General features: G+C 43.0%; 1 protein-coding gene across 1 annotated transcript in view; it reads left to right on the top strand.

Moving 5' to 3' along the window:
• The window catches only part of WDR4 (WD repeat domain 4), a 468,232-nt gene that overhangs the window by 271,521 nt on the left and 173,755 nt on the right, over nucleotides 1-22,956 (top strand). The window contains exon 7 of the mRNA XM_044072230.1: nucleotides 6,340-6,435. Coding sequence (XP_043928165.1) covers nucleotides 6,340-6,435 — 96 coding nt within the window. The remainder of the gene's footprint in view (nucleotides 1-6,339; nucleotides 6,436-22,956) is intronic.

Raw genomic sequence — 22,956 nt, 5'->3', positions numbered from 1 at the left:
GAATAGGCTGCCTTTGGCTCTGCAGTGCTCCGGAATATCCTTCCATGAAGGCCACCCAGATCTGTGTAGCTGGGGGCTCTGTCCCCATAGGTTTGATGAAGACTGAACAGATAACATCAGATAAAGAACTTATGTACTCACCATAATGTGTCATCAGCGTTGTCTGCTTCAGTCTTCAACAGTCTTCCCTCCCTCCTTCCCTCTTTCCTTGTATCTGAAGGACCTGGTGGATAGTGTTAGGAACCTTTGTTCCTGTTTTGAGCTCCTGATCTTGTTAAGATATGTACTCTCTGCTAAGAGAATTAACAGCAAACTTGATCTGAGGTATCTAGGAGGAGTGAGGTAATATGGGTAGAGTTGGATGAGCTCTAGTTCGGAAACTTTAGCTTGATAACAGCCAAGTTGTTTCCGAAGGCGGAACCATAACCCACAGGTTTGATGAAGACTGAAGCAGACAACAGAAATGGAATGTTATGGTATGCACATAACTTCTATTTTTTCTCTGATCCTTTCTATCCTTTGATGTTTTTCTCCTTTGTAACATGTGTACTTAATATTTTTCTTAATTCTGTACAATCTGTATCTTGAATAGTATCGCTAGTATTCCTTTCTCTTGCTGCTACACTTAGTATAGATTCTTTATTACCATAGTTGGTAATTCTCTATTCTTTTGTTTCTTTCCTCTTTAAAAAAGAAAAACACACAAAAGTGTAGTCTCCAAGTACTGTTCTTGCTTGATAGTGTGTGTATTGTCTTTTGCCTCTTCTAACTATGGCAGAGAGAGTCCCAGCTGGGTTTAAAAATGTCTCAAGTGTGGGCATAAAATTCCTGTATCTGATACCCACACTTTGTGTATATTGCCTTGGTCCTCTTCGCTTACAGGAAGATTTGTGCAATCTGTCATGGGTTTAACCCCAGGGCATATGTTGAAAGAAAAAAAAATAATACTAAAAGGTTTGCTTTCTTCCACATTTAGAGAGGGCTGTATCTGGAGCTAAGTCTCCAGAATCTAAAGACTCAATCTCCTCCTCCAGGTCCATCTTTTTCTTTCTCCAGGACCTTGGAGCATTTAAAAAAGAGACCTCAAGCAGATCCGACTTCCTCATCAGATCCTAATAGAAAAAGAAAAAAATTATTGGATCCAATCTCAGCATCGGATCCTAAACAGAAAAAGTCATTAGCTCAGACTTCTTTGGATCCACTGAAAAAGTTACTGGAGCTGACCACTTCTCCTAGCATTAGTTGCCTGCCAAGGACTAAATATTCTCCTTCGGTGGACCCCGTACCCTCCAGGGTCCCCTCACCCTTTTTGAAGAGACCAAGATCCCCCTGTGTAATTTCCACTCACTCTTCTAGGAGTAAGAAGAAGATGTGTAAGAGAAAGTACTTGGACTTCCCAGAGGAGTCTGTCACAGAAGATACGGACTTTGATGAAGTTGAAAGGTCCCCACGGTCACCTTCTGAAGATGTCTCATTTGGAGACATCCTTGACATCCTTAAGAAGAGAGGTGGCTGAATGTCAAGCAACCCTTCATTCAAGGAGTCTGTATTACTTGGAGGGTTTCAGTACTGGCCTGTCTACCTCCTGGGTAACTCTGCCCACTGACCAAGCCCATTGAATTGTTCTCTGAGCAGGTGTTGAATGAGCCCAATACTATTGAATCTATACCTCGGAGGCCAGACAAAATATATGACACCACCTGTGGACAGACTGTTTTGGGGAAAAGTGGTGTCCATCGATGCCATGGTTGTGGCAGCGGCCACCAAAAAGGAACTTGCGGATGAGAGTTACACTGTTAATCTACCCCAACAGGGATTCTCAGGTGATGGATAGGTTTGGGAAGTGTGTCTGTGCTTTAACAACCTTCACCTTAAGGTCATTGAATTATTTGGCACATTTCACTAGATTGCAGAGGGGTTACATTAGAGAGCTCTCAAATACCCTCTCAGGAACCGTTTCTGAAGAAGTACAATCTTTCATGACTTCTCAGTTGACTATCTTGCAATCTATTTCCAGTTATTCCTTGAGGGCCATTTTGCATGTAGCCAAAGGAAACACATGGGCAGCAGGTTCAGGCACTTCTATTCAGTGGCATGTGTGGAGGCACTTGTGATTTTTGCGGAGCCCTTCAAGTTTTTGTTTATTAGTACTCCTTTTGATGGCTCATCTTTGTATGGCCCCAAATTATAGAAACATTATCCAGGTGTGAGAAGGATGGAAAGACCCTGTCTGCTGTGGGCATACATTTTTCGACCTTGTCAAAGATACTTTTCTAGAAATCAGCGAGGTGGTCGAAAGATGTGGTTCAGGAAACCACAGGGACCTTTCCAGGACACATGTGGAGGAAGTTCCCCCAGGGGTAGAGGGGTGAACTCTAGTTGTAGACTCCACCCCTGCAGCAGAGATGGCCTCACGACCATGGGTCCAGAGATGCTTTCTTTGACCGACCCTTCTAGTGTTCCTGTAGGTAGCCCAATTGCCGTATTCTGGAGGCAGTCGGGGGTTGACTATCCCTGCAGCAGGGAGCCTGGCTAGAAATAACGAGAAATGCTTGGGTGCAGAGGATTATTTTCAGAGGTTATACAATACCCTTTTCCCTTCCTCCTCCAATTTCAAGAAAAATCCCCGATGTTTCACCCAGAGACAAAGAACATGCAGCAATTCGGATTCCCACCAGACCAGATAGAACCCGGAACTTACTCGAGATTCCTTTTTAGTGCCAAAGAAAACAGGGGACTGAAGACTAATTTTGGATCTTAGCAACTTAAGCAAGTCAGTTTGTACCAAGTTTCATAGGGTCACGGTTCAGTCCATTCTTCCTTCCCTGGGCAAGGATGACTGGATGTGCTCGACAGACCTTCCGGATGCGTACTATCACACAAAGATGAGCAGATAGTCTAGAAGGTACTTACGCTTCTGGCTGGGAGCGAGTCATTACCAAATCAGACCGTCTCACCACAGCCCCTAGGGTGTTCACCAACTCTATGGCAGTAGTAGCAGCTCAATTTGGCAGTAGTAGCAGCTCACTTGAGACTCCAAGGATTCTGGCTGTTTTCATATTTAGACAACTGGCTCATTACTGCCCTGACCAGGCATAAATTGATAAGGGTAAGAGATCAGGTTCTCCAGACATGTTCTTATCGTGAGATAACCATAAACTACGACAAGTCTCAACTGGAATCGACTCAGAATTTGGAATTCATAGGAACATTGTTCAACACAAACGCAATGATAGCTTTGCTTCCTCCATCAAGGGTTCAAACTATAAGATCACCAGTCAGAAGAGTATTCTGCAGTACCAAAATTTCAGCCTGCTTGGTCCTTCAAGCTCTAGGTTCAGTGTCTGCTGCAATAACACTAGTACCTTTAGCCAGTTTTTACATGCGGATACTCCAATGGTTGTTAGCAACACAATGGTAGATACTTTGCCAGCCCGTGTCAACTCTGATATGAATCTCACACACACACATGCAGAAGATCTCTGAGGTGGTGGAGTCAGTCAGATCAGATTTTACAAAGCTCTGTATTCATTCCAGATGCTTCCCATTTCGGGTGGGGGGAATTTTCTGGGGAAAACAGTGTAAAGCACTTGGTCCCCCTAGAGATGAGGGCAATGCTTTTATTGTTGCAGGCCTTCCAAGATGCTCTCCCTTCGGGGATGATTGCAATTTAAACGGATGATATGTTAGAAGTTTGGTACATCAGCAAGCAAGGAGGGACCAGATTATATCCCTTGTGTCGAGAGGTGCTCAGAGTATGGCAATGGACAATGTCATCCAACCACTTTCTCATAGCAACGCATGTTCTGGGGAAGTCCAGTGTGATAGCAGACAAACTGAGTAGGTGTATTAATTTACGTCACAAGTGGTCTCTCAACAAGAACATGACGGAAATGATTTTTTGTTGATGGAGCCAGCTTTGCTGCAATCTTTTTGCTTCCTCCCTAAACAACAAATGCAACAGCTGCTTTGCCCTACACAGGGGGGGATCATTGAGTGATGCACTTCACGATTGGCCTCCCAGTCTACTATACGCCTATCCACCAATTCCAGTAATTCCAAAATTCCTACAAAAAGCTACTTCGTTTAAGAGTAAAGTCATCCTCATTGCACCTTACTGGCCTCGACAGATTTGGTTCCCCTTCCATTGGTCTCATTTACTTCACCAACTTTGGATTCTGGATCCAATTCCAGACCTCCTGTCTCACCTGACAGGCATGATCCATCTATACATATCAAACCTCAGGTTGCCGACTTGGCTTCTCCAATTCCATTATTAGCCAGACACCCTGTGCTGTCTTCCCCAGGCCGATATATACTTTTATCTTCCCATAAACCTTCTACACTTAAGCTTTATTCCTGTAAATGGAAAAGGTTTGTTTACTGGGCACATCAAAACTATGTCGATCCCTTTTCAGCTCCAGTGCATAACATTTTTGAATTTTTGGCCAAGCTTTTTTAAAAAGGAGCTAGTTCCTCAACAGTTAAGGTTCATTTAGCAGCAATATCAAATTTTCATATTGAATTTGACAGTTCTCTGTTGCCTCTCATAAGCTCTGCAAATCCTTTTCGCGAGGCACTCTTCTTTTAAGAACTCCCTTTAAACACCCTTCTCCCCCATGGGACCTGAATCTGGTACTGCAGGCGCTTACTCATTCCCCATTCGTACCAGCAGCTGTGTGTGACCTTAAATATCTTTCTTGGAAGACAATATTTCTAATGGCTATTACTTCTGCTAGATGAATTTCAGAGATTCAGGCCTTGTCTTCAAAAACTCCATAGTTGTTTTTTCACAAGAATCAAGTTACACTTCAAACCAATGCCTCCTTTCTTCCTAAGGTGGTGCCAGAATCTAATATCAATCATTCCACTAATTTGCCAGTATTCTTTCCTAATTTTGCTAACAAAGGTGAATACATGTTGTACTTGTATTGGATGTTCACAAACAATTACATTTTTACCTACTTAATTTTAGCCAAATGGGTAACTGACTGTATTTCATTTTGGATGTTAACTTTACCAAAACCGTTATGGGGCCATTCAACTAGATTCCATGGCAACCTCCTCGTTTTCCAGTCTAGAGCATCCTTGGATGATATATGTGCTGCAGCAACTTGGGCTACTCCTCATACCTTTGTTACTCATTACAAATTGGATCTGGTCTCCAGATGTAGACATCATTTGGTTCAGTGGTCTTAAGGAATATCCATCCGTGAGTTCACCCAGGATCTTAGGTAGCTGTGGACTGTGTCCCATTAGTTGAGGATAGAATGAAAATTGACAACATCAGATAAAGAAATTATGTACTCACCGTAACATTCCATCTGTTGTTCATTTTCATTCTTCCTCAACTCCCCACCTACCAACCCCCATCCTTTGAAGACTCCTGGAAGAATAAATAGTTAAAGGATATCACTGTCCTTTTATATTGAGCTCCATATGTAGTCTTCTTATTTAACTGCACTGCAAATATTTCTTTCTACTAAAAATTGGCAAAGAAGACCTAAGGTACTTGGGTTGGTGCATTATGGGTAAGAGGGATGCTCGAGAAATTTTGGTTGCCATAAGCTGAAGCAACAAGCCGAGCCATATCTGAAGGATTGGATCTGAAACCATTAGTTGAGGGAGAATGAAAATGGGCAACACAGATGGAATGTTATGATGAGTATATAACTCCTTTTTAATGCTGCAGCTTGCAGGAGGGGCGGCTTTGGTTTGGCTTCTACATCATGACCTGTTTTGTATTATGGCCTTCAAGCTTCCAGACTTTACCTGTAAACACTTCTTTTGTGCAGTTTTCAAGATCCCTGAAGGAATCGACTATTACAGGTCACCTGTAAGAAAAGCATGTGTTTATCTTTCTCATTTTTACCATTACTTTTCTTGTTTCTTTGCTACAGAACAGTAGTTTTATTACTGGCTACTTGATGCATCCCTTCTTGTGTTGCTTTGAGATGCTTACTTGAGGGATGGTCTCCAGTGGAAAATTGAGGATTACAGGATGCTTTCAGCAGTTGGGTAATGGAGTAGGTTTGATTGCCACCATAACGCTATCTGAAAAAAAAAAAAAAAAAAAAAAAAAAACAGCTAAACGTGTTTTCTTCTGTTTTGTTCAACAGTTATAAATCTTGTAGCACAACTTACTGCAAAATATTATTTTCATGATATATTGTGAGTTTTCCTTAATGTATTGTATTCGAGACCCTAGCTGGTTACTAGTTTGATACTGTAGTGTAAAATAGTATGAGATAACCAAGTAGGGCAAGAACACTTTGGAGAGCAGCAAGGAAATTAAACTTTGTGCAGTCTAAGCAATAATGTCTTTATTTTCAACTACAGGATGGGACACTTAGGCTTTGGGAATATGAATCAGGAAAAGAGGCATCCTGTTTTAATCTCGGTAGTTACAATGAACCAGAGTCTGCAGGAAATAAGGTAAGATTTTTTTTTTAATGCGCTTACAGTTGCAATGCAGACCTGTGATCAATGCTCAACTCTGTGTGTTCACAAAAGTCATAGCAGTATGTATTTTGTGATCAAATTAGTTAATGCTTTTAGAATTGATAACCCCTGTCACAGTGTGTGCATTTAATCACAGAAGATTTTGAAAAGTGCTTCAGCAGGGGAAGGTATAGTGCCACAAGGCATGCACTAGCAGAAAAGAAGCTCCTTCGGTTGTTTTTGTGAGGGTTTTAGCAACTTTGTTCTGTGTGCCTTATTTTTTTTTCTTTTTCAAACAAGGAGCTTTATTTAACCTGTGATAATTCACTCTTGCATATGGTGCAGTTCTCATGCATGGTGCACGTTTTACTACACTGGTGACTTTCCATCTTAATATGCACACACATTCATTTCAGCTACATTTACTTGTTAAAATACAAAAATAATCAGTCCATCCCTAGAGCTCATATTAGTGTTTGTTTCATTATTAATCCATCTCCAGGTTTCAAACATTAATTCTGTAGTATTTTAACAGATCAGCTTTGGGGAATACCCGCATTAGTGCTAACTGTTATTAGTTATTCTCTGTGGGATTATAGTGGATCCCTTAACACGCACCCTTGTCTTTCTATTTTACACATTAGATAACAGTAAAAAGATTATTGCTAAATAGTTTAATTCAGTAGTGTCCCCTTAGTCCTACACCTGTTACTTAAACTTCTTGTTTCTACTTTTAATTCCAAATTCCATATATTGTTCATAATATCAGTTCTCTTTTGTCTGTAGTGCCTTATCTGTTTTTCATGCTCATGTGATATGTAATTTGATGTACTGTTGCTCTCATACCTTATTTATGTGAGTAAATGGTATATTCCTTAGTGTCTGTCTGAGAATCTCCCGCATCTGCTAGCCCACATATCTTTTATGTAGCTTTTTGAAAGTCACCCTTGTTTTTGAGTGTCTTGTAGGTACACTACTTGCATTTTCTCGCAGTCATATCTCTAGCAGTAAAATATCTTGCTGGAAGTTTATGACATTCTTTAATACAACCTTTTGTTTCTGCATTTTTAATTTGGGAGATAGGTATAGACTTTGAGGGTTATTCTAAGGTAATTCTATGGCCTTGCCGATAACTACTTATACGAACAGATTTACCCATTGGGATCACTCTTTTTCCTTCTCTTCGTGTGTGTTTCCTCTGTCTCCTCCGTGAATCCTTTTTTTATTAGCTGTAAATGGTCTTTGTTATGTAAATGCATCTCCTGTAAAACATTTCTTTGTGGTTTTCTTATTCTAATGAGTGTAAAGCCCTTCTCTAGTTGTTGGTATTTGCGCAGATCTTTTATGTTCCAAGATGGTACTAAGTCCTATGCTAGCCTTTTTTAATGTTATCAGTTAGTTTCGTGAGTCAAAGTACGCCCACTTCACAGCTGTTACCCAAGTAATAAGCTGTCTCACTGCTTAATTGTCCTGCACTGTCATTTTTGACCATTGTAATAACACAAGTAGTTTAAAACTGCTATATAGTAAAAGTAATATCTCATCTGCTTAACAACCCTAAAATGTTGCTACATAACATGCAACTCTTAAAGTAATTAACTTATAACTATATACACTATTATATAACCTGAAAGGCATCCTGTATCAGTACATTTTTCTCTCTCTGCTAATCTGCAGATACCAACCCACCCATATTTTGTCCTATTTCTCTGTTTCACCATGTCAGTTTTCACCACTCTTTTGAGCAACTCTGAGCAACTCTGTCCTACTCATTACCATCTACCTAGCCTCCCACTCCACTTCCTTCTTCACATTAAACATAACACACTACCCCTCTCCTACACTCCCCACTATTACATGCCATACAAAAAACAAATATCCATTTTCACATCTGTTCTAACCTCTACACTAACTCTTAACATATTGCTCTTCCACTATAAATATATGTCCATACTCCCAACCCTCCTTCCTATCCAGATTTCTTTCATCGACTAATATCCAAGTTCAAACTCTCTCTCCATCTACACTCACTAACAGAAATCAAACTCCAAGCTGACATGCATCCTAACCCAGGACCCACACAGCTACTCCCACCCCACCCAATAACACCCATCACACCTGCAAATACTGCCTTCCATCTTCATCCGCTAAAAAAATTTCAAATCAGGCTTACTCATAACTAATTTTAACCTCAGAAGTATCACAAAAAAAATAGTGAATTTCATGCAGCCCTAACTACCCTACAGTCCTGATGTAGTAAGTATTACAGAGACATGGCTAAAACCCGACATTAAAGATGAGGAAATACTCACTAGTGGTTATCATTTTATTAGACAAGATAGGCTGAACAAACGTGGTGGAGGCTTTGCCATCATGTTTAAAAATTTCCTCAAAATTGAAAAATTAATCTGTACTCCCCAGATCTATCAGAAGCAGAAATTTTAATAACTACCCGATTTGAAGTAAATCCACATAAAACCATCATAATTATTGCCTCCTACCTACCATCAGCAAATAATCCACCTACTATTGAAAGTCTTCTGTCTTGGGCATCTTCTACTTTCAACCAAGAAACTATAGTGCTAGGTGATTTCAACTTGGACTGGCTATCCTTCTCATCTGACATCCCCTCCAATTGTTATCAATTTATTCAGTTTCACCCAAACTGTAAACTTCCCAACTAGAATCGATAAACACACAAAGAAATAATCTATTCTAGACAGGATACTAGCCAATAAGCCCAACTTTGCCCACTAGGCTGGGTGCCTCTCTGATTCTATCAGTGATCACTCCCCTACCTTTCTTCTAAGGAAATGCATTCACTCCTCCGTAATGTCATTTTCAAACACATACGCAACAAAATAAATTTTTCCCCTACCATCTTAAATTCCCTATTTCAAAACTGCAACTGGTCACCTCTAAATTCAGTCCACCTAGACCAAGCTGTACAATATTTTAATGATACCTTCCTCAGTATCCTTAATAACCTCGCTCCAACAACAAAAATTCGCTCCAAAGCCAAAAACCTACCTTGGATAACCAAAGATGCTAAATCTCTTAATAAACAAAGGGATAGGGCCTGGACTGCTTATCAAACCTCCAAAATCTCAGAAAACCACAAACACTAAGAAACCCAACTAAAAAGCAAATGTTCTCTGACAAAAAAATCTTATTTTCTAGCTTGTAGGTCTGCAAAGCTATGGAAAGGATCATCATGGACCTCATAAATAAAGATATTGGGGACCTACAGACACTGGATCCTACCCAGTTCGGCTTTGTTAAGGGCAGATCCTGCCTCTTAAACCTGGTTGATTTCTTTGAAACAGTCACCAAGGCCATTGACGAGGGGAAGGTGGCCCACACAGCCTACCTGGACCTCGCAAAAGCCTTCGATACAATACCCCACTCGGGCATTATAGATAAGCTCACCAGCTTAAATATAAACCCCTATGTCACTATGTCAGACTCCAAACCAGTTACAAGTGGTGTGCCACAAGGCTCAGTCCTGAGACCTCTCTTGTTCGGTATATATTTCTCGGAGGTACAGGCCAACACGGAAGGACTGTGGCTGACCAAGTTCGCAGATGACTGCAAACTGGGCGCCATAATCGACTCTCCAGCTGACACAAGCATCCTCCAAAAGGGCCTCATAGAAACAGACAACTGGTGCCAGAGCCATGGCCTCAAGCTAAATGCCAAAAAGTGTATAGTCATCCCCTTTGGCAAAAACAAAGTGCCCACAAATTACCACATAGGTGGTAATCCATTAAGTACAGAAGAAGTAATTAGGGACCTAGGGACCCAAGTTGATAGCAATCTCTCATTTGACAACCACGTGGCCAAAGTGGTTAGAAAAACATTTTATATAGCCGACCTAATCATGAAGGATTCACATCTAGATCAGAGGAGGTCATCGTGCCTCTTTACTCATCCCTCATCAGGCCCATAATTGAGTACAATGCCCTTTTGGGATGTACCTTACCAGACACCTGCAGCAACTGGAAAGACCCCAAAAGTACCTCACCAAGAGGATCAAAGGGCTCAAACAGATGCCATATGCTGTCCGGTTAAAGAAACTCCAGCTCTACTCAGTGGCATACCGCCTGTTCAGAGGCGATCTGTGCCTGACGTATAAAGCCATGTCCAACCCGGAATTAATGGACATGCTGCACCTCAGAAAATCCAAATCCCATCGAGCTACGCACTCGAGAGACTTGAACCTCAGCACTGAAATAAATAGGACATGCTGGAGGGACAGATTCATAACCCAGAGGCTCCCTTCACTCTGGAATAAAATCCCAGTCCAGGTTAGGCAGAGTCCCTCATTGGAATCTTGATGAGTGGATGGGAGATTGTAGGATCTGAAGTAGGATTGTTCATTTGTCAGCAACCTGTGGGTCACGGATCCGATATCGGATCCGAGCCGGCAACTTGTTTCAAGCTAATGGATCCGAGCTCCTAGCTCCTCCCTTCACCCATAATCCCCTGCTAACCCTCCATGACCTCAGATCTAGTTTGCCGCGCTTGTGATGGCTGGATCCTTTTTTGAGCTCTACAGATAAGTGGGAAAAAGTTAGCTTTTTCTAGCATTTTTCGTCAGGAATTTCTTTTTTAGTTTAAATTAATACTTGTAAAGTGTGTCTGAGTTAGGTTCCCTATTTTTTAGTTAATACCCTCCCTTCGCTGGTCGCCAGTGTGTGAGTGTTTGTTGAGTGTCTTTTGGGGCCTGTGTGTGTGTAGTTGTTTTTCTTTTTCTTTTTTAGTTTAAAAAAAAAAAAAAAAAAAAAAGGAATGGCTGAGGCCCCAAAAGCCATATTTTCTAAATGTACAGAGTGTGGCCATAAGCTCTCCCCGGCTGATGGCCACACTCGGTGCGTTCGGTGCCTTGGGGTTGAACACCTCACCTCGGGCTGTACTATCTGTGCAGCGTTCAACCCCAGGGCACTGAAAGAACGGAGGTCGAAGCTGGTCCTGGCGGGACTTCTACCCCCGGATTCAGCTTCGGCCTCCGCTACCTCTGCTGCTCCCATGGCTCCATCACAGCCTGTGGTGGTTGCCACTCCTGCCTCCGACTGGGACTCAAACTCCCGCTAAAGTGTCGGAGGCCAGGGAGGCCAGGAGGGAGAAACGGAGGGAGAAGCACCACAAGCGGTGGGCCGAGACCTCCGTTTCGGCCCCGCCAGCTAAGCGGGCTTCTCCCTCCATTGCTTCTAGGTCTCCTCCTCGGCTCCGATCCCCTTCTTTCTCCCCGGGGCCTGAGGAGGAGGAGACCCGATCTCCGTCGAGGTCATCGAGGCGGCATTCCAGGCCTGCCTCGGTGGCCTCTTCGAGATCCACTTTCAGCTTATCAGATGCAGACTTGGACTGGATGATGCGAAAGTTCATCCAGGCCCAGCTGCAGATGGGAGTGCTCTTGCCTCCCCCCCCCCCCTCAGGGGGGGAGCTCGACACCTTTTTTCCACCCAATTGTTCCTTCTCCGACCCGCTACCCGGGTTCGGAGTGCTCGGAGCCGAGCAGCCTTGGAGCCGGGGGTGGGTCGGCACTGACAGTACTTGGTACTTCGGATCCGACCCTACCCTCAAGCCTGTCTGATCCGACCTCTCGGAGCCGTGGTCCGAGCTTCGGATCCGGGGGATTCAGTGTGCCTTCGGCTCCGTCCAGGTTGGAGCACACTGGTCCCTCGGATCCGACGGTCTTGGCGCCGGCTCCGATCCCTTCATCGGATCCGAGTGGGAGCCGACTTTCGGATCCATTGGAGAGTGGCTCTCCCTCTGCATTCTATGTTGTGGAGAGGGCTCTGTTGAGAGCATCTGGACCCCTGGTCCTTGCATCGACTCCTCCCTGCACTCCCTGTCTGCTGGGCCAGGCTTCCATCACCCGGCCAAAGGGACAGCCTGCTTCGATGTCACAGATAGTTCCATTGGAACAAGATGTTGCTGGCGAGGCCTCCTCGGACAGTCCCCCCGAGGAAGCTCCCCGCAAGCATAAGTGCAAAAGGAGGCACGTGGACTCCCCTGAGTCCTTAACCGAGGACATGGACTTGGAGGAAGGGGAAGGCTTCCCAAGATCACCCCCTGAGGATGTTTCCTTTGGAGACATCATGGAGAATGATGAGAATCAGAGGTGGGTGGTCTGCCCCCAAGTCTTCCTCTGACGAGTCCGTGTTTCTGGCGGCATTCGAGGCAGGCCCGTCTACCTCCTGGGTGTCCCCTCCAGCCGATCCCCTGGTGGACCTCATTACCACCAGGGCATGGAAGGATCCGGACACCGTGGAGCCAATACTGAAGAGACCGGATAGGATTCTTAACCCCCCCGTCAGACCGGTCCCATTGGAGTAAGGGCCCCTCTGTAGATGCCATGTTGACGGCGGCAGCCACAAAGAGGGAATTGGCTCAGGAGAGTCCCTCAGTCCATCCACCGAGCAAAGAGTCCCGTTTGATGGATCGCTTAGGGAAGCGAGTCTTTAGTTCAGCGACCTTCTCAGTAAGGTCTCTGAACTATATGGCACACGTCATCAGGATGCAGCGGGATCTTATCAAAGAATACACTGCATCCCCCCGAGTCCATGTCGGAGGAGGATATACAATTGTACTCCACCCGAATGGCCACTCTGAGATCTATTTCTAACACCTCTATGCGGCTGTTGTCCCACACCAGAGGGAGCCGCTAGGGCCAGCGGAGCAGGCCTAGTCATGAGATGTCAGGCCTGGCTCCGTCATTGCGACTTTACAGAGCCCTTTAAGGCGTCCTTTGCGAACGCCCCCTTTGATGTTTCTGCCCTTTTTGGCAAAACAGTTCGCGAGACGCTTGTCCAGAGTGAGAAGGACGGGAAGACGTTGTCTGCCGTCGGAGTCTGCTTCTCTGCTCCCCAGCGGTCCTTTTCAAGGAACCAAAAGGGTCAGAAGAAGATGTGGTTCCGGAAATCACAACATTCCCAACCAGCTCTGGACAACCAGTCCTACCGTGGCAGAGGTGGACAGGGAGGACGTTGCCCCAGGGGCAGAGGGGCTCCGAGAAATTTTGGGTCCAGAGAACCTTTCTCTGAGCGGCCCGCGCAGCAGCCCTGAGGGGTTGCCTGGCTGCTCCACTCTGGAGGCAGTCGGGGGGCGTTTTTCGAAACATCTAGCGGCATGGGAGTCCATCACAACAGACCGCTGGGTGCTTCACATCATATCCAGAGGGTACAAAATACCAATTCTTCATGTCCCCCGATCCAAGAACCTCCCCGATGTACCACCCGATCACAGGGAGGCCGCAGCCGCAGAAATACAGCAGCTGCTAAGAAAAAGAGCCATCCAGCCCGTCCCCCAAGACCAGCTCGGATTAGGGTTCTACTCCAGGTTCTTTTTAGTGCCAAAAAAGACGGGGGATCTGAGACCCATCCTAGACCTTTCCCGCTTGAACCTGTCAGTAACCAAGGAAAAATTCCGAATGGTCACTCTTCAATCTATCCTCCCCCTTTTGAGGGAGAACGATTGTATGTGCTGTATAGACCTCAAGGATGCGTATTACCACATCTTAATGGACAAACGATCCAGGAGGTTCCTTCGCTTCCGGCTGGGAGCCAGTCACTACCAGTTCAGGGTCCTTCCCTTTGGCCTCACCACAGCCCCCAGGGTGTTCACCAAAGTGTTAGCAGTGATTGCGGCCCACCTGAGACTCCAGGGAATTCAGGTCTTCCGTACCTGGACGACTGGCTCCTGACCGCACCAACAAGGCATCTACTTTGCTCGGCCAGAGACTTCTTTCTCCATCTAGCCCCACAACTAGGCATTACTATCAATGTTGGCAAATCTCTACTGGCTCCAACACAGATCATAGAATTCATAGGTGCCAGAATAAACACCAGAGATTTGCGAGCCTTCCTAACTGCCGAGAGAATCAGAAATCTACAACTTCACGTGCGGGCTATCCTTCATTCAGAGGCTTCACCAGCAGAATTGATCCTGAGGGCACTAGGCTCCATGGCGGCAGCGATTACACTCCTTCCATGCACCCGTTTGAACATGCTAGTCCTGCAATGGACTCTGTTAGTGCAATGGTCCTTCCTATCCCTTCCTCTCCACCATCCCATTGCTATCAGCAAGGCTTGCAGAAGGGCGCTACTATGGTGGCTCCAAGCATCGAACTTCCATACGGGCCGTCCCTTCTGCACCTCTCCCCCTATCGCCACGGTGACCACGGACGCTTCCCGCCTCGGGTGGGGGGGGCATTACTCAGGCAGGACAGTCCAAGGCACGTGGAACGATACAGAGACCTCCCTGCATATCAACGTTCTGGAGATGAGAGCGGTGCTGTTGGCGTTGCAAGCACTTCAGAGCTTCCTCCCCACAGGAACGATTGCAATTCACTCGGACAACATGTCAGTGGTCTGGTATATCAACAAACAGGGGGGAACCAGATCTTATTCTCTTTGCCGCAAAGCCGTGAGAGTGTGGGAATGGGCGATCTCCACCAACCGCTTTCTGATTGCAACGCACATTCCGGGGAGGACCAACATCCTAGCAGACAAGCTCAGCCGCACCCTTCTTACCCCTTACGAGTGGTCTCTCAATCCTCTAGTAGCGAAGCAGATATTCGCAACATGGGGGCAACCCTGCTGCGATCTTTTTGCATCTCCATCAAACGCCAAATGCGACAATTTCTTCGCTCTAATCCCCCCACCAGGGGAATCTCCAAGAGACGCTCTGGTGCATGCTTGGCCACCCGGTCTACTCTATGCCTATCCTCCTCTTCCAATGATGATACAACTCTTACAGAAAGCCTCGCGGTTGGGGAGCAAGATGATTCTCATTGCCCCATTCTGGCCTCGACAAATTTGGTTCCCTTACCTGTGGTCTCACCCTGTGAATCACCCTTGGATTCTAGATCCCATTCCGGATCTCATCTCCCATCCATTGGACTTGCCAACTCCAAACCTGGACAATTTGAAACTGACAGCTTGGTTGCTCCAGTTCCACTCCTAGTTAGGACTCCCGGTATCTCTTCACCAGTCAAAGCCATCCTCGTGGCAGCGCATAAGCCCTCCACCAGGAAAGTGAATCACAGCAAATGGAAACGTGTTTCCATCTGGGCGGAGCGCTGCGATCGCGATCCATTTACGGCTCCTCTTCCATCCATTTTAGACTTCCTAACTGAACTTTTTCAAGAAGGCGCTAGTTGTTCAACTGTCAAAGTGCAATTGGCAGCCATTTCTCATCATCATGTGGGACATGATACAGGGCCCCTGATGTCAGCCAAATTGTGTAAAACCTTTCTCAAGGGTACCTTTTTACTTAGACCTCCTGTAAAAGAAGCCGTACCCCCATGGGATCTTACTTTAGTTCTCCAAGCCTTGACTGCTCCACCCTTTGAACCCGCTGCTTCAGTGGATCTCAAATTCTTGTCATGGAAAACAGCCTTCCTTGTAGCCATTACTTCAGCGAAAAGAGTGTCGGAACTTCAGGCTCTTTCTGTAAAGCCTCCATACCTGATTTTTCACCCTGATAGAGTGTACCTCAGGATCAATCCCTCCTTTCTTCCCAAGATAGCATCAGAAACCAACATCAACCAATCCATAAATTTACCGGTTTTCTTCCCTAAATATCAAAATAAGGGTGAATACAAGCTGCTCTCATTGGATGTTCATAGGCAGCTTTGTTTTTATACTCATAGGATGGCTGGCCATAGACAATCTGACCAGCTGTTCGTTTCCTTTGCCAAATTTAACTTGGGGAAAGCTATCTCTAAAGTAACTTTATCTCGCTGGATTTCCCAATGTATCCTACTGGCTCATCAAGCCTCGGGTAGACCCGCACCAGAAGGAGTTTGTGCTCATTCCACTCGCTCCATTTCTACTTCTGCGGCTTTCAAGTCTAGAGTTCCTTTGGATGATATTTGTTCTGCAGCCACTTGGGCTTCATCTCATACCTTTATCAACCACTACAAGCTAGACCTGATTTCTAGAGGGAGAGCATCCTTTGGCTCTGCGGTGCTTCGTAATATCCTTCCATGATGGCCATCCAGGGTGCAGGTAGCTGGGGACTCTGTCCCACAGGTTGCTGACAAATGAACAATCCTACTTCAGATTTAGAAGTTATGTACTCACCATAATGTTCCATCTGAGTAGGTAGTTCGTCTGCAACCATCCCCCCCTCCTTCCCCCTGACCTTCTTTGGATCTATTAGTTTTTAGATATCCTTTGTTGGATATATATTGAGAGGCAAACTCGATCTGAGGTCATGGAGGGTTAGCAGGGGATTATGGGTGAAGGGAGGAGCTAGGAGCTCGGATCCATTAGCTTGAAACAAGTTGCCGGCTCGGATCCGATATCGGATCCGTGACCCACAGGTTGCAGACAAATGAACTACCTACTCAGATGGAACATTATGGTGAGTACATAACTTCTAATTTACCCCGGGTATCACTTCTGTGTCACTGTTAGACAGAGGCACAGTATACTAACCTCGAAAAAGGGCATAGCAAAATAAATTTAAAATGGTTGGCGAAAGCCAAACACATTCTGGCTAGGCTTATAAATGCCCTAGGGCAGATAGCCTAGTATGAACCTATGAACCTAAAACACATAACCCACAAAAGTTTTTGCAAAACCTTAAATACCCCCTCAACCCTGGCAAAACCTCTACCCCTGCACCATCTACAACAAATAGCACTAAATGTATAGCATCCTAATTTAACTCTCATTTCATCACAACTGTTACCTCACATTTAAACAACAACATATCCAACCAACCCCTTACAGTGCCTACCTCTACTAACTCTAAACCAAACTACTTCTCTTTTAAACCCATACAAACCTCTTATATCAAAAAACTCCTATCAAAACTAAAACCTACCTGTCTAGCAGCTGACCCAACTCCCTATTGACTTCTTAAAAACTGCTGCAAGCTCCATTGCCTATCCCGTATCTATCCTAAACAATCGTTCCATCGCAGAACAATATGACCATACTATAGAAAACATCCCATATCATCCCCCTCCACAGGGGAGGCCCATCTAAAGATCTCTCTTATTATCGGCCCATTGCCATTCTCTCACCCCCTAGCCAAAATCTTAGAGAATTGTATCCATAAGCAGCTCCTAGACCACCTCACTACAAATAACTTCTTATCTAGTTCACAGCACTGCTTCCATCCAAAACACAGTACCTCCACAGCCCTCATAATTTTCACTAATTACATCAATCTCCTCAAAAACAATGGACAACTAGTCTCTATTATATTCCTTGATATGTTAAAAGCTTTTGATACGGTGTCCCGCCAACTACTACTCAACACTCTAGCCTCCTTCAACCTCAACTCTACAGCTCTGAACTGGTTCTTTAGCTACCTTGCTAATCGACAGCAGGCAACTAAATGGGATAATAAACTCTCCATACTCCCCCCAGTGTCTGTTGGGGTTCCTCAGGGTTCCATCCTTGGCCCTGTCCTTTCTATTATATTCACAAATAGTCTAAACACTGCCACTAAATCTGATTCTATTACTCAGTATGCTGACAGCGCTACTCTTATTTGCTTTGCTCCCACACTCCAAGATAAACAAGTCGTTTTTAGATATTGAAAATTACCCAAATGAACTTCAACTCATCCTAAACCCAATGATCTTCTCTAACAGGAAATCCAAATCAAAACCACCTTTTCTCTCCATGTACTCCACTAATGGCATTATAATAGAACCAGTTAACCAAATAAAACTACTTGCTGTCACGATAGACAACAACCTAACATTCAATAAACACATCACTCACAATAAAGAAAGTTCACATCAAACTTGGTGCTCTATATAGGGCTAAACCTTACCTTTCTCAAAATGCCAGAATAGCCACAGCCAGATCCCACCTCCTATCTACTCTTCTCAAGTTTTCACTAGCCTGCACAAGTCTGATTTGCATCTGCTTGATTCCTGCTATAACAAAATAGCAAAATTTGCTGCTAATATACCCAACAAGACCCATCATTGCCTTGCTCTTCAAAAATTACATTGACTTGAATTTCCCAGTCTGTTATTGCTCAATCAGCTCACCACTGCCCACTCTATTATCCATAAACCTGAAAACTGGCCTGCACTCTCCAAACTAGTCCAATTAAATACCAACCCCAGGACCCTTAGATCATCTGATAAACTTATACTCAAGGTTACAAAGTCTCATAATTACTTTGGTGACTCTCTGTTCTCTTTCAAAGTAGCCAAACAGTGGAACCTATTACCCCAGAATATCTTAAAAAGCACAGATAGTCACACCTTACTCAACAATGGCTACGCTCCTGTAATACTCCTGGCTAGTTTCTCATGCCTTTGATAAAATGTTTTCTATTCCGCTATTTTCTTGTCTTACTTCTACCAAATGAAAATGCCGCAATGTTTTTTAGTTATATATCTAATGAGTTTCATATTACTGTAATAAGGCTTAATAAATGTAGTGTTTTCTGTTTTACATTCACCTTTTTGTAAACTGTGATTGTTGGCAACTGTCAGACTTTTTTGTATATTGTTTGTAAATGTTTTAAAAATGTTTGTAATCTTTTTGTCCTATTATTTTGGACCTTATCTCCCCGGGTCTCCACTGAAAACGGGCTACTTGCCTCGCCGAACTCTACCCTGTTAACAAATGAAAAATAATAAATAAATCCTCCCCTTCTACCATATGAGCTTTGCTCCATTTGCTGTTGTATTACTATTCATTTAAACAGAAATGTGTGCCAACTTCAGACTTCTATCCTTCATGGATCTGTCGTGCCCTTTATCTAATCTTTACCTTCCCGTTTTCATCCATCTTTAATGTGCTTTACATGGTAAATTCCCTCCACCTCCCAAGTTACTTATTTATTTTCACTAACCATCTTTTCCTAAAGGTTGTAGTGTGTGATTAGAATAAGAAACACACTATAACCTACCACTAGTTTTTTCATTTACCCGGTGAGGCAGGGGGGCTCTGTCTTCTGGCTCCAAGCACCTGGGTGTGACCCACTCCAGGGACAGTGTCAGGTGGGGAGTTTGATTGGGGCAGCACACCTGTCAAACAGTAAAGTTGGTCTCCTAAGGCGAGCTCAAGAAAGAGAGAAACCTCCCATTGAGCAGACTAGGGGGGAATCAGTTAAACTGGAGAAGTTTCAAGATGAGAGTATAGTGGTAGAGGAAAATTGTGAGGGCAGGGAATGGAACAAAACAAAGATATGCAAGTTAATTTCCAGCTTTATTAAAATAAAACGAGGCAGATTAAGCACCATCATCTCTCGAAGGAGACTTCCTTAGAACACACCACCTGAAACGTCATATCGTTTTATACTTAACGATGTCTGTTCCAATTAAAAAGCTATCACCCCTAAATACATCCTAAAATGTGATATTGTGGACAAAGCACCAAAAAAAAAAAAAAAACAAAAAAAAACACTCAATCAGTCCTGGATAAAGTGCCTTTCAGAATAAACATAGAAAAATCCAAAAATAGCTGAAAAAGGCAACACCAAAGCAGATAATCCTTTAAAACGAACTTTTAATCCAATTGGTTATAAAGACAGTGAGTGCTTTCACATTATCACAACGTTTCATCAGACTTTAAGTAAAAACCATTAACTGCCAACCATAAATAGTAAATTCAAACCCTTCTGGCCTATGGTTCAACAGAAACAATTATGACATCATGTTGAAATCTAAAATTTAAAAAGACATGCTTAATAAACAACATTCTTCGAAATATATACATAAATAAAGCATGCGTCATAAGAAACACTTGTAAGACATCTGTGCATTCAATATGTAAATATTAATATAATACATATATTTATAAATATCACAAAAAATACACATTTTTATATTTAGATAAAATTAAAATCAAATAATGTATGTAGTGTAGTTCATTCTAACAACTAAGAACAGTATATACGTATGCTTATGTCTAAAAATCATTCACATAAGGTTTTGAAAATTAAAATTCTATTTAAAGTGACTAATGTACATGTGTTCTGGCTGATAAAAAAGTCATCCTATCATTCAGTCCACTTATTTTATGTGCTTGCAAACATATTATCCATCTACTTTCTCTACCCTCCGTGTAAGTCTTAACATTCTCTAATCTGCCTGATTTCTTAATCAATTCTAATGCTCTAAACTTAAACTTGTGTCATACCATAGGTTAGCACATGTTTAGCTAATGCGTTCTTATCATCCTCTTTGTTTATAGCATAAATATGCTCTCTTACTCTTTCTCTGGGGGTCCTGTTGGTTTTACCTACATGGAAGGACTTGCATACCTGGCACTGTGCCAGGTACACCAAGTCTCTCGTCTTGCAATCCGCGTATTGTTTAAACACACAATCCTGTCTTGTATCAGGGTGAACAGATGTATTATCACTTGCCATGTATGGGCACTGGTTGCAGCCCCTACAAGCAAATGTCCTCTGTCTGTCTGAATATCTTATAGTATGAATCTTTTCTTGCTCATAACAAAGTAATCGCTTAAGTGATTTTGTATTTCTATATGTGGATCTTGGCCTATTACCTACTATCGTAGTGATATCATCATCTATATTCAATAATCTCCAGTTTCTCTCTGTTACTTCTCTTACCTTATTATTCCTATTAATAAACGGAATAATTACTTTGAGCCCCTCAATTCCTCTTGCATTCAAACCTTCTTCATCAACCCTGTAAATATTTGTATTCTTTTGGAAGTATGGTCTTCCTTTTCTATTCCTATGTGACCTACTATTGTACATGCCCACATACATGAATTTGCTCTTGTTAGCTTGGGAAAAATCTTGTGTTTTTAATTTTGTAAAACTTATCTTAGAGTAGATTAGAAGTTGTTTTTCTGAATGTAGTTTAAAAGTTGGGCATGTGATATCTTTTTCTAGTACCTTGCCAAGAGTGGGTAGGGTGAAAATAAGATGTGTGAGATGTTTTGAGGCTTACATTTTTTGAGCAGGGGGCTAATGAGTGCTGTTTTCCAGATATTTGGCATTTAAATGTCTCAGACAGAGGTTAACATTTTGATGAAGAGGCTGGGTTAAAACAGTGATCTACAACCAATCTGCAGGAAAGTGTCCAGGAGTAAATGGTATTCTGGTGGAAGTTTGGAAGCCAGAAGGAAAGAAAGTGATAAAGATGTGAAGTTTTGTTTAACAGTATTTTAAAAGGAGGGGAAGCACCAACACCTTGAAAAAAAGCTGTGATGGTTGTTAATACCTAAAGATGAGAAAGACCCAACAGATCCAGCTTCATATAGCCCCATTTCAGTTTTAAACCATACTTATAAAGTCTTTGTCTGTAATGGCTAAACTAATGGCAGAGGTGCTACCAAAACTGATAGATATGGATCGGTGTGGTTTTGTGGAGAGGGAGCAAATATTTGACACTGAACACTGATGATCCAGAGGAAAGCAGAAGGTAAGTCAGTACCGCTGCTGTTGGTGGGTCTTAATGTAGAGAAAGCATTTAACAGTAAGCTGGGATTATATGAATAGGGCAATGGAAGCATTTGCATTCTCGGATCCAATAATAAGGTTAATTAGGAGGGTATACGAGGCAAAAATCAAAGTGGGAGGGTTCCTCTCTGATAGGTTGTGTTTGTACAGAGGAACCAGGCAGGGGTGTCCTTTTTCCTTTATATTTAGAACCATTGGCAAAGAAAATAGAACTCAGAAATTTAAGGATATGATTGGTACGGTAATCAAGAACAGTTGGCATTATTTGCAGACTATATTATTTTATACCTGATAAAACCAGAGAAGGATATCTCATTGTTTTGTAGTATTTCAAGACCATTCTAAGTTTTTTCAGGATATAAAATTAATGACAATAAAACAAAGTTTATAGCTGTAAACTATGTACCCACACATGAATTGTTATAGCAATATCCATATTTATTGGGATATAATAAAATGAAGTATTTAGGAGTATGGGTTAAAAAGGATTCTGTTATGGCAGCTAATGAATGTGGAAAGAGATGCAACAAAAGATAATACAAAAAAACGAGAAACTGGAAGCTCGTACCTATGGATATGGATAGGAAGATACAGGTAGTTAAAAATGTTTTAGTTTCTATAGTTTTATACATGGGTCAGGCACATTTTTTATAAACCAGAGGAGAAGTTGTGGATAGTAATTAATAAAGAGTTGAAGGGTTTTATCTGGGAGGAGAAGAGGGCAAGAGTCAAGTGGGATAAGTTGATCCATACAAACAGAACAAGGTTGCTTAGAATTACGTAACAGAAGCAGAAACCTGCATTTCAAAGTGAAAAGGGATGATGGTGAAGCAATGGGGAAATTTAAGAGATAAGAAGACAGAGTGGGATTTTGAATTCAGATCCTTAAGGAGGATAACAGCAGTCATATAGGATGTTATATTCATAAAGCAGCAGAAAGTATACTAAGAATTAAGCCAACACAGGGATGGAGAGAGGAGATTCTGCCAATAAGGATGATTGCAATTAGGGGTACAGAAAATAGGCAAGAGGGAGGTGGAATTTACTGGAAGAAGTTGCCAAAGGAAGCAAGGTATTGGGAACAAATAGAGA

This window comes from Protopterus annectens, chromosome 5.part0 (genome assembly GCF_019279795.1).
Source record: "Protopterus annectens isolate FY-2018-M chromosome 5.part0, PAN1.0, whole genome shotgun sequence".
Classification (NCBI taxonomy): Eukaryota; Metazoa; Chordata; order Ceratodontiformes; family Protopteridae; genus Protopterus; species Protopterus annectens.
The sequence above is the reverse complement of the archived record's forward strand: the minus strand, read 5'-3'. Positions and strand labels throughout refer to the sequence as shown.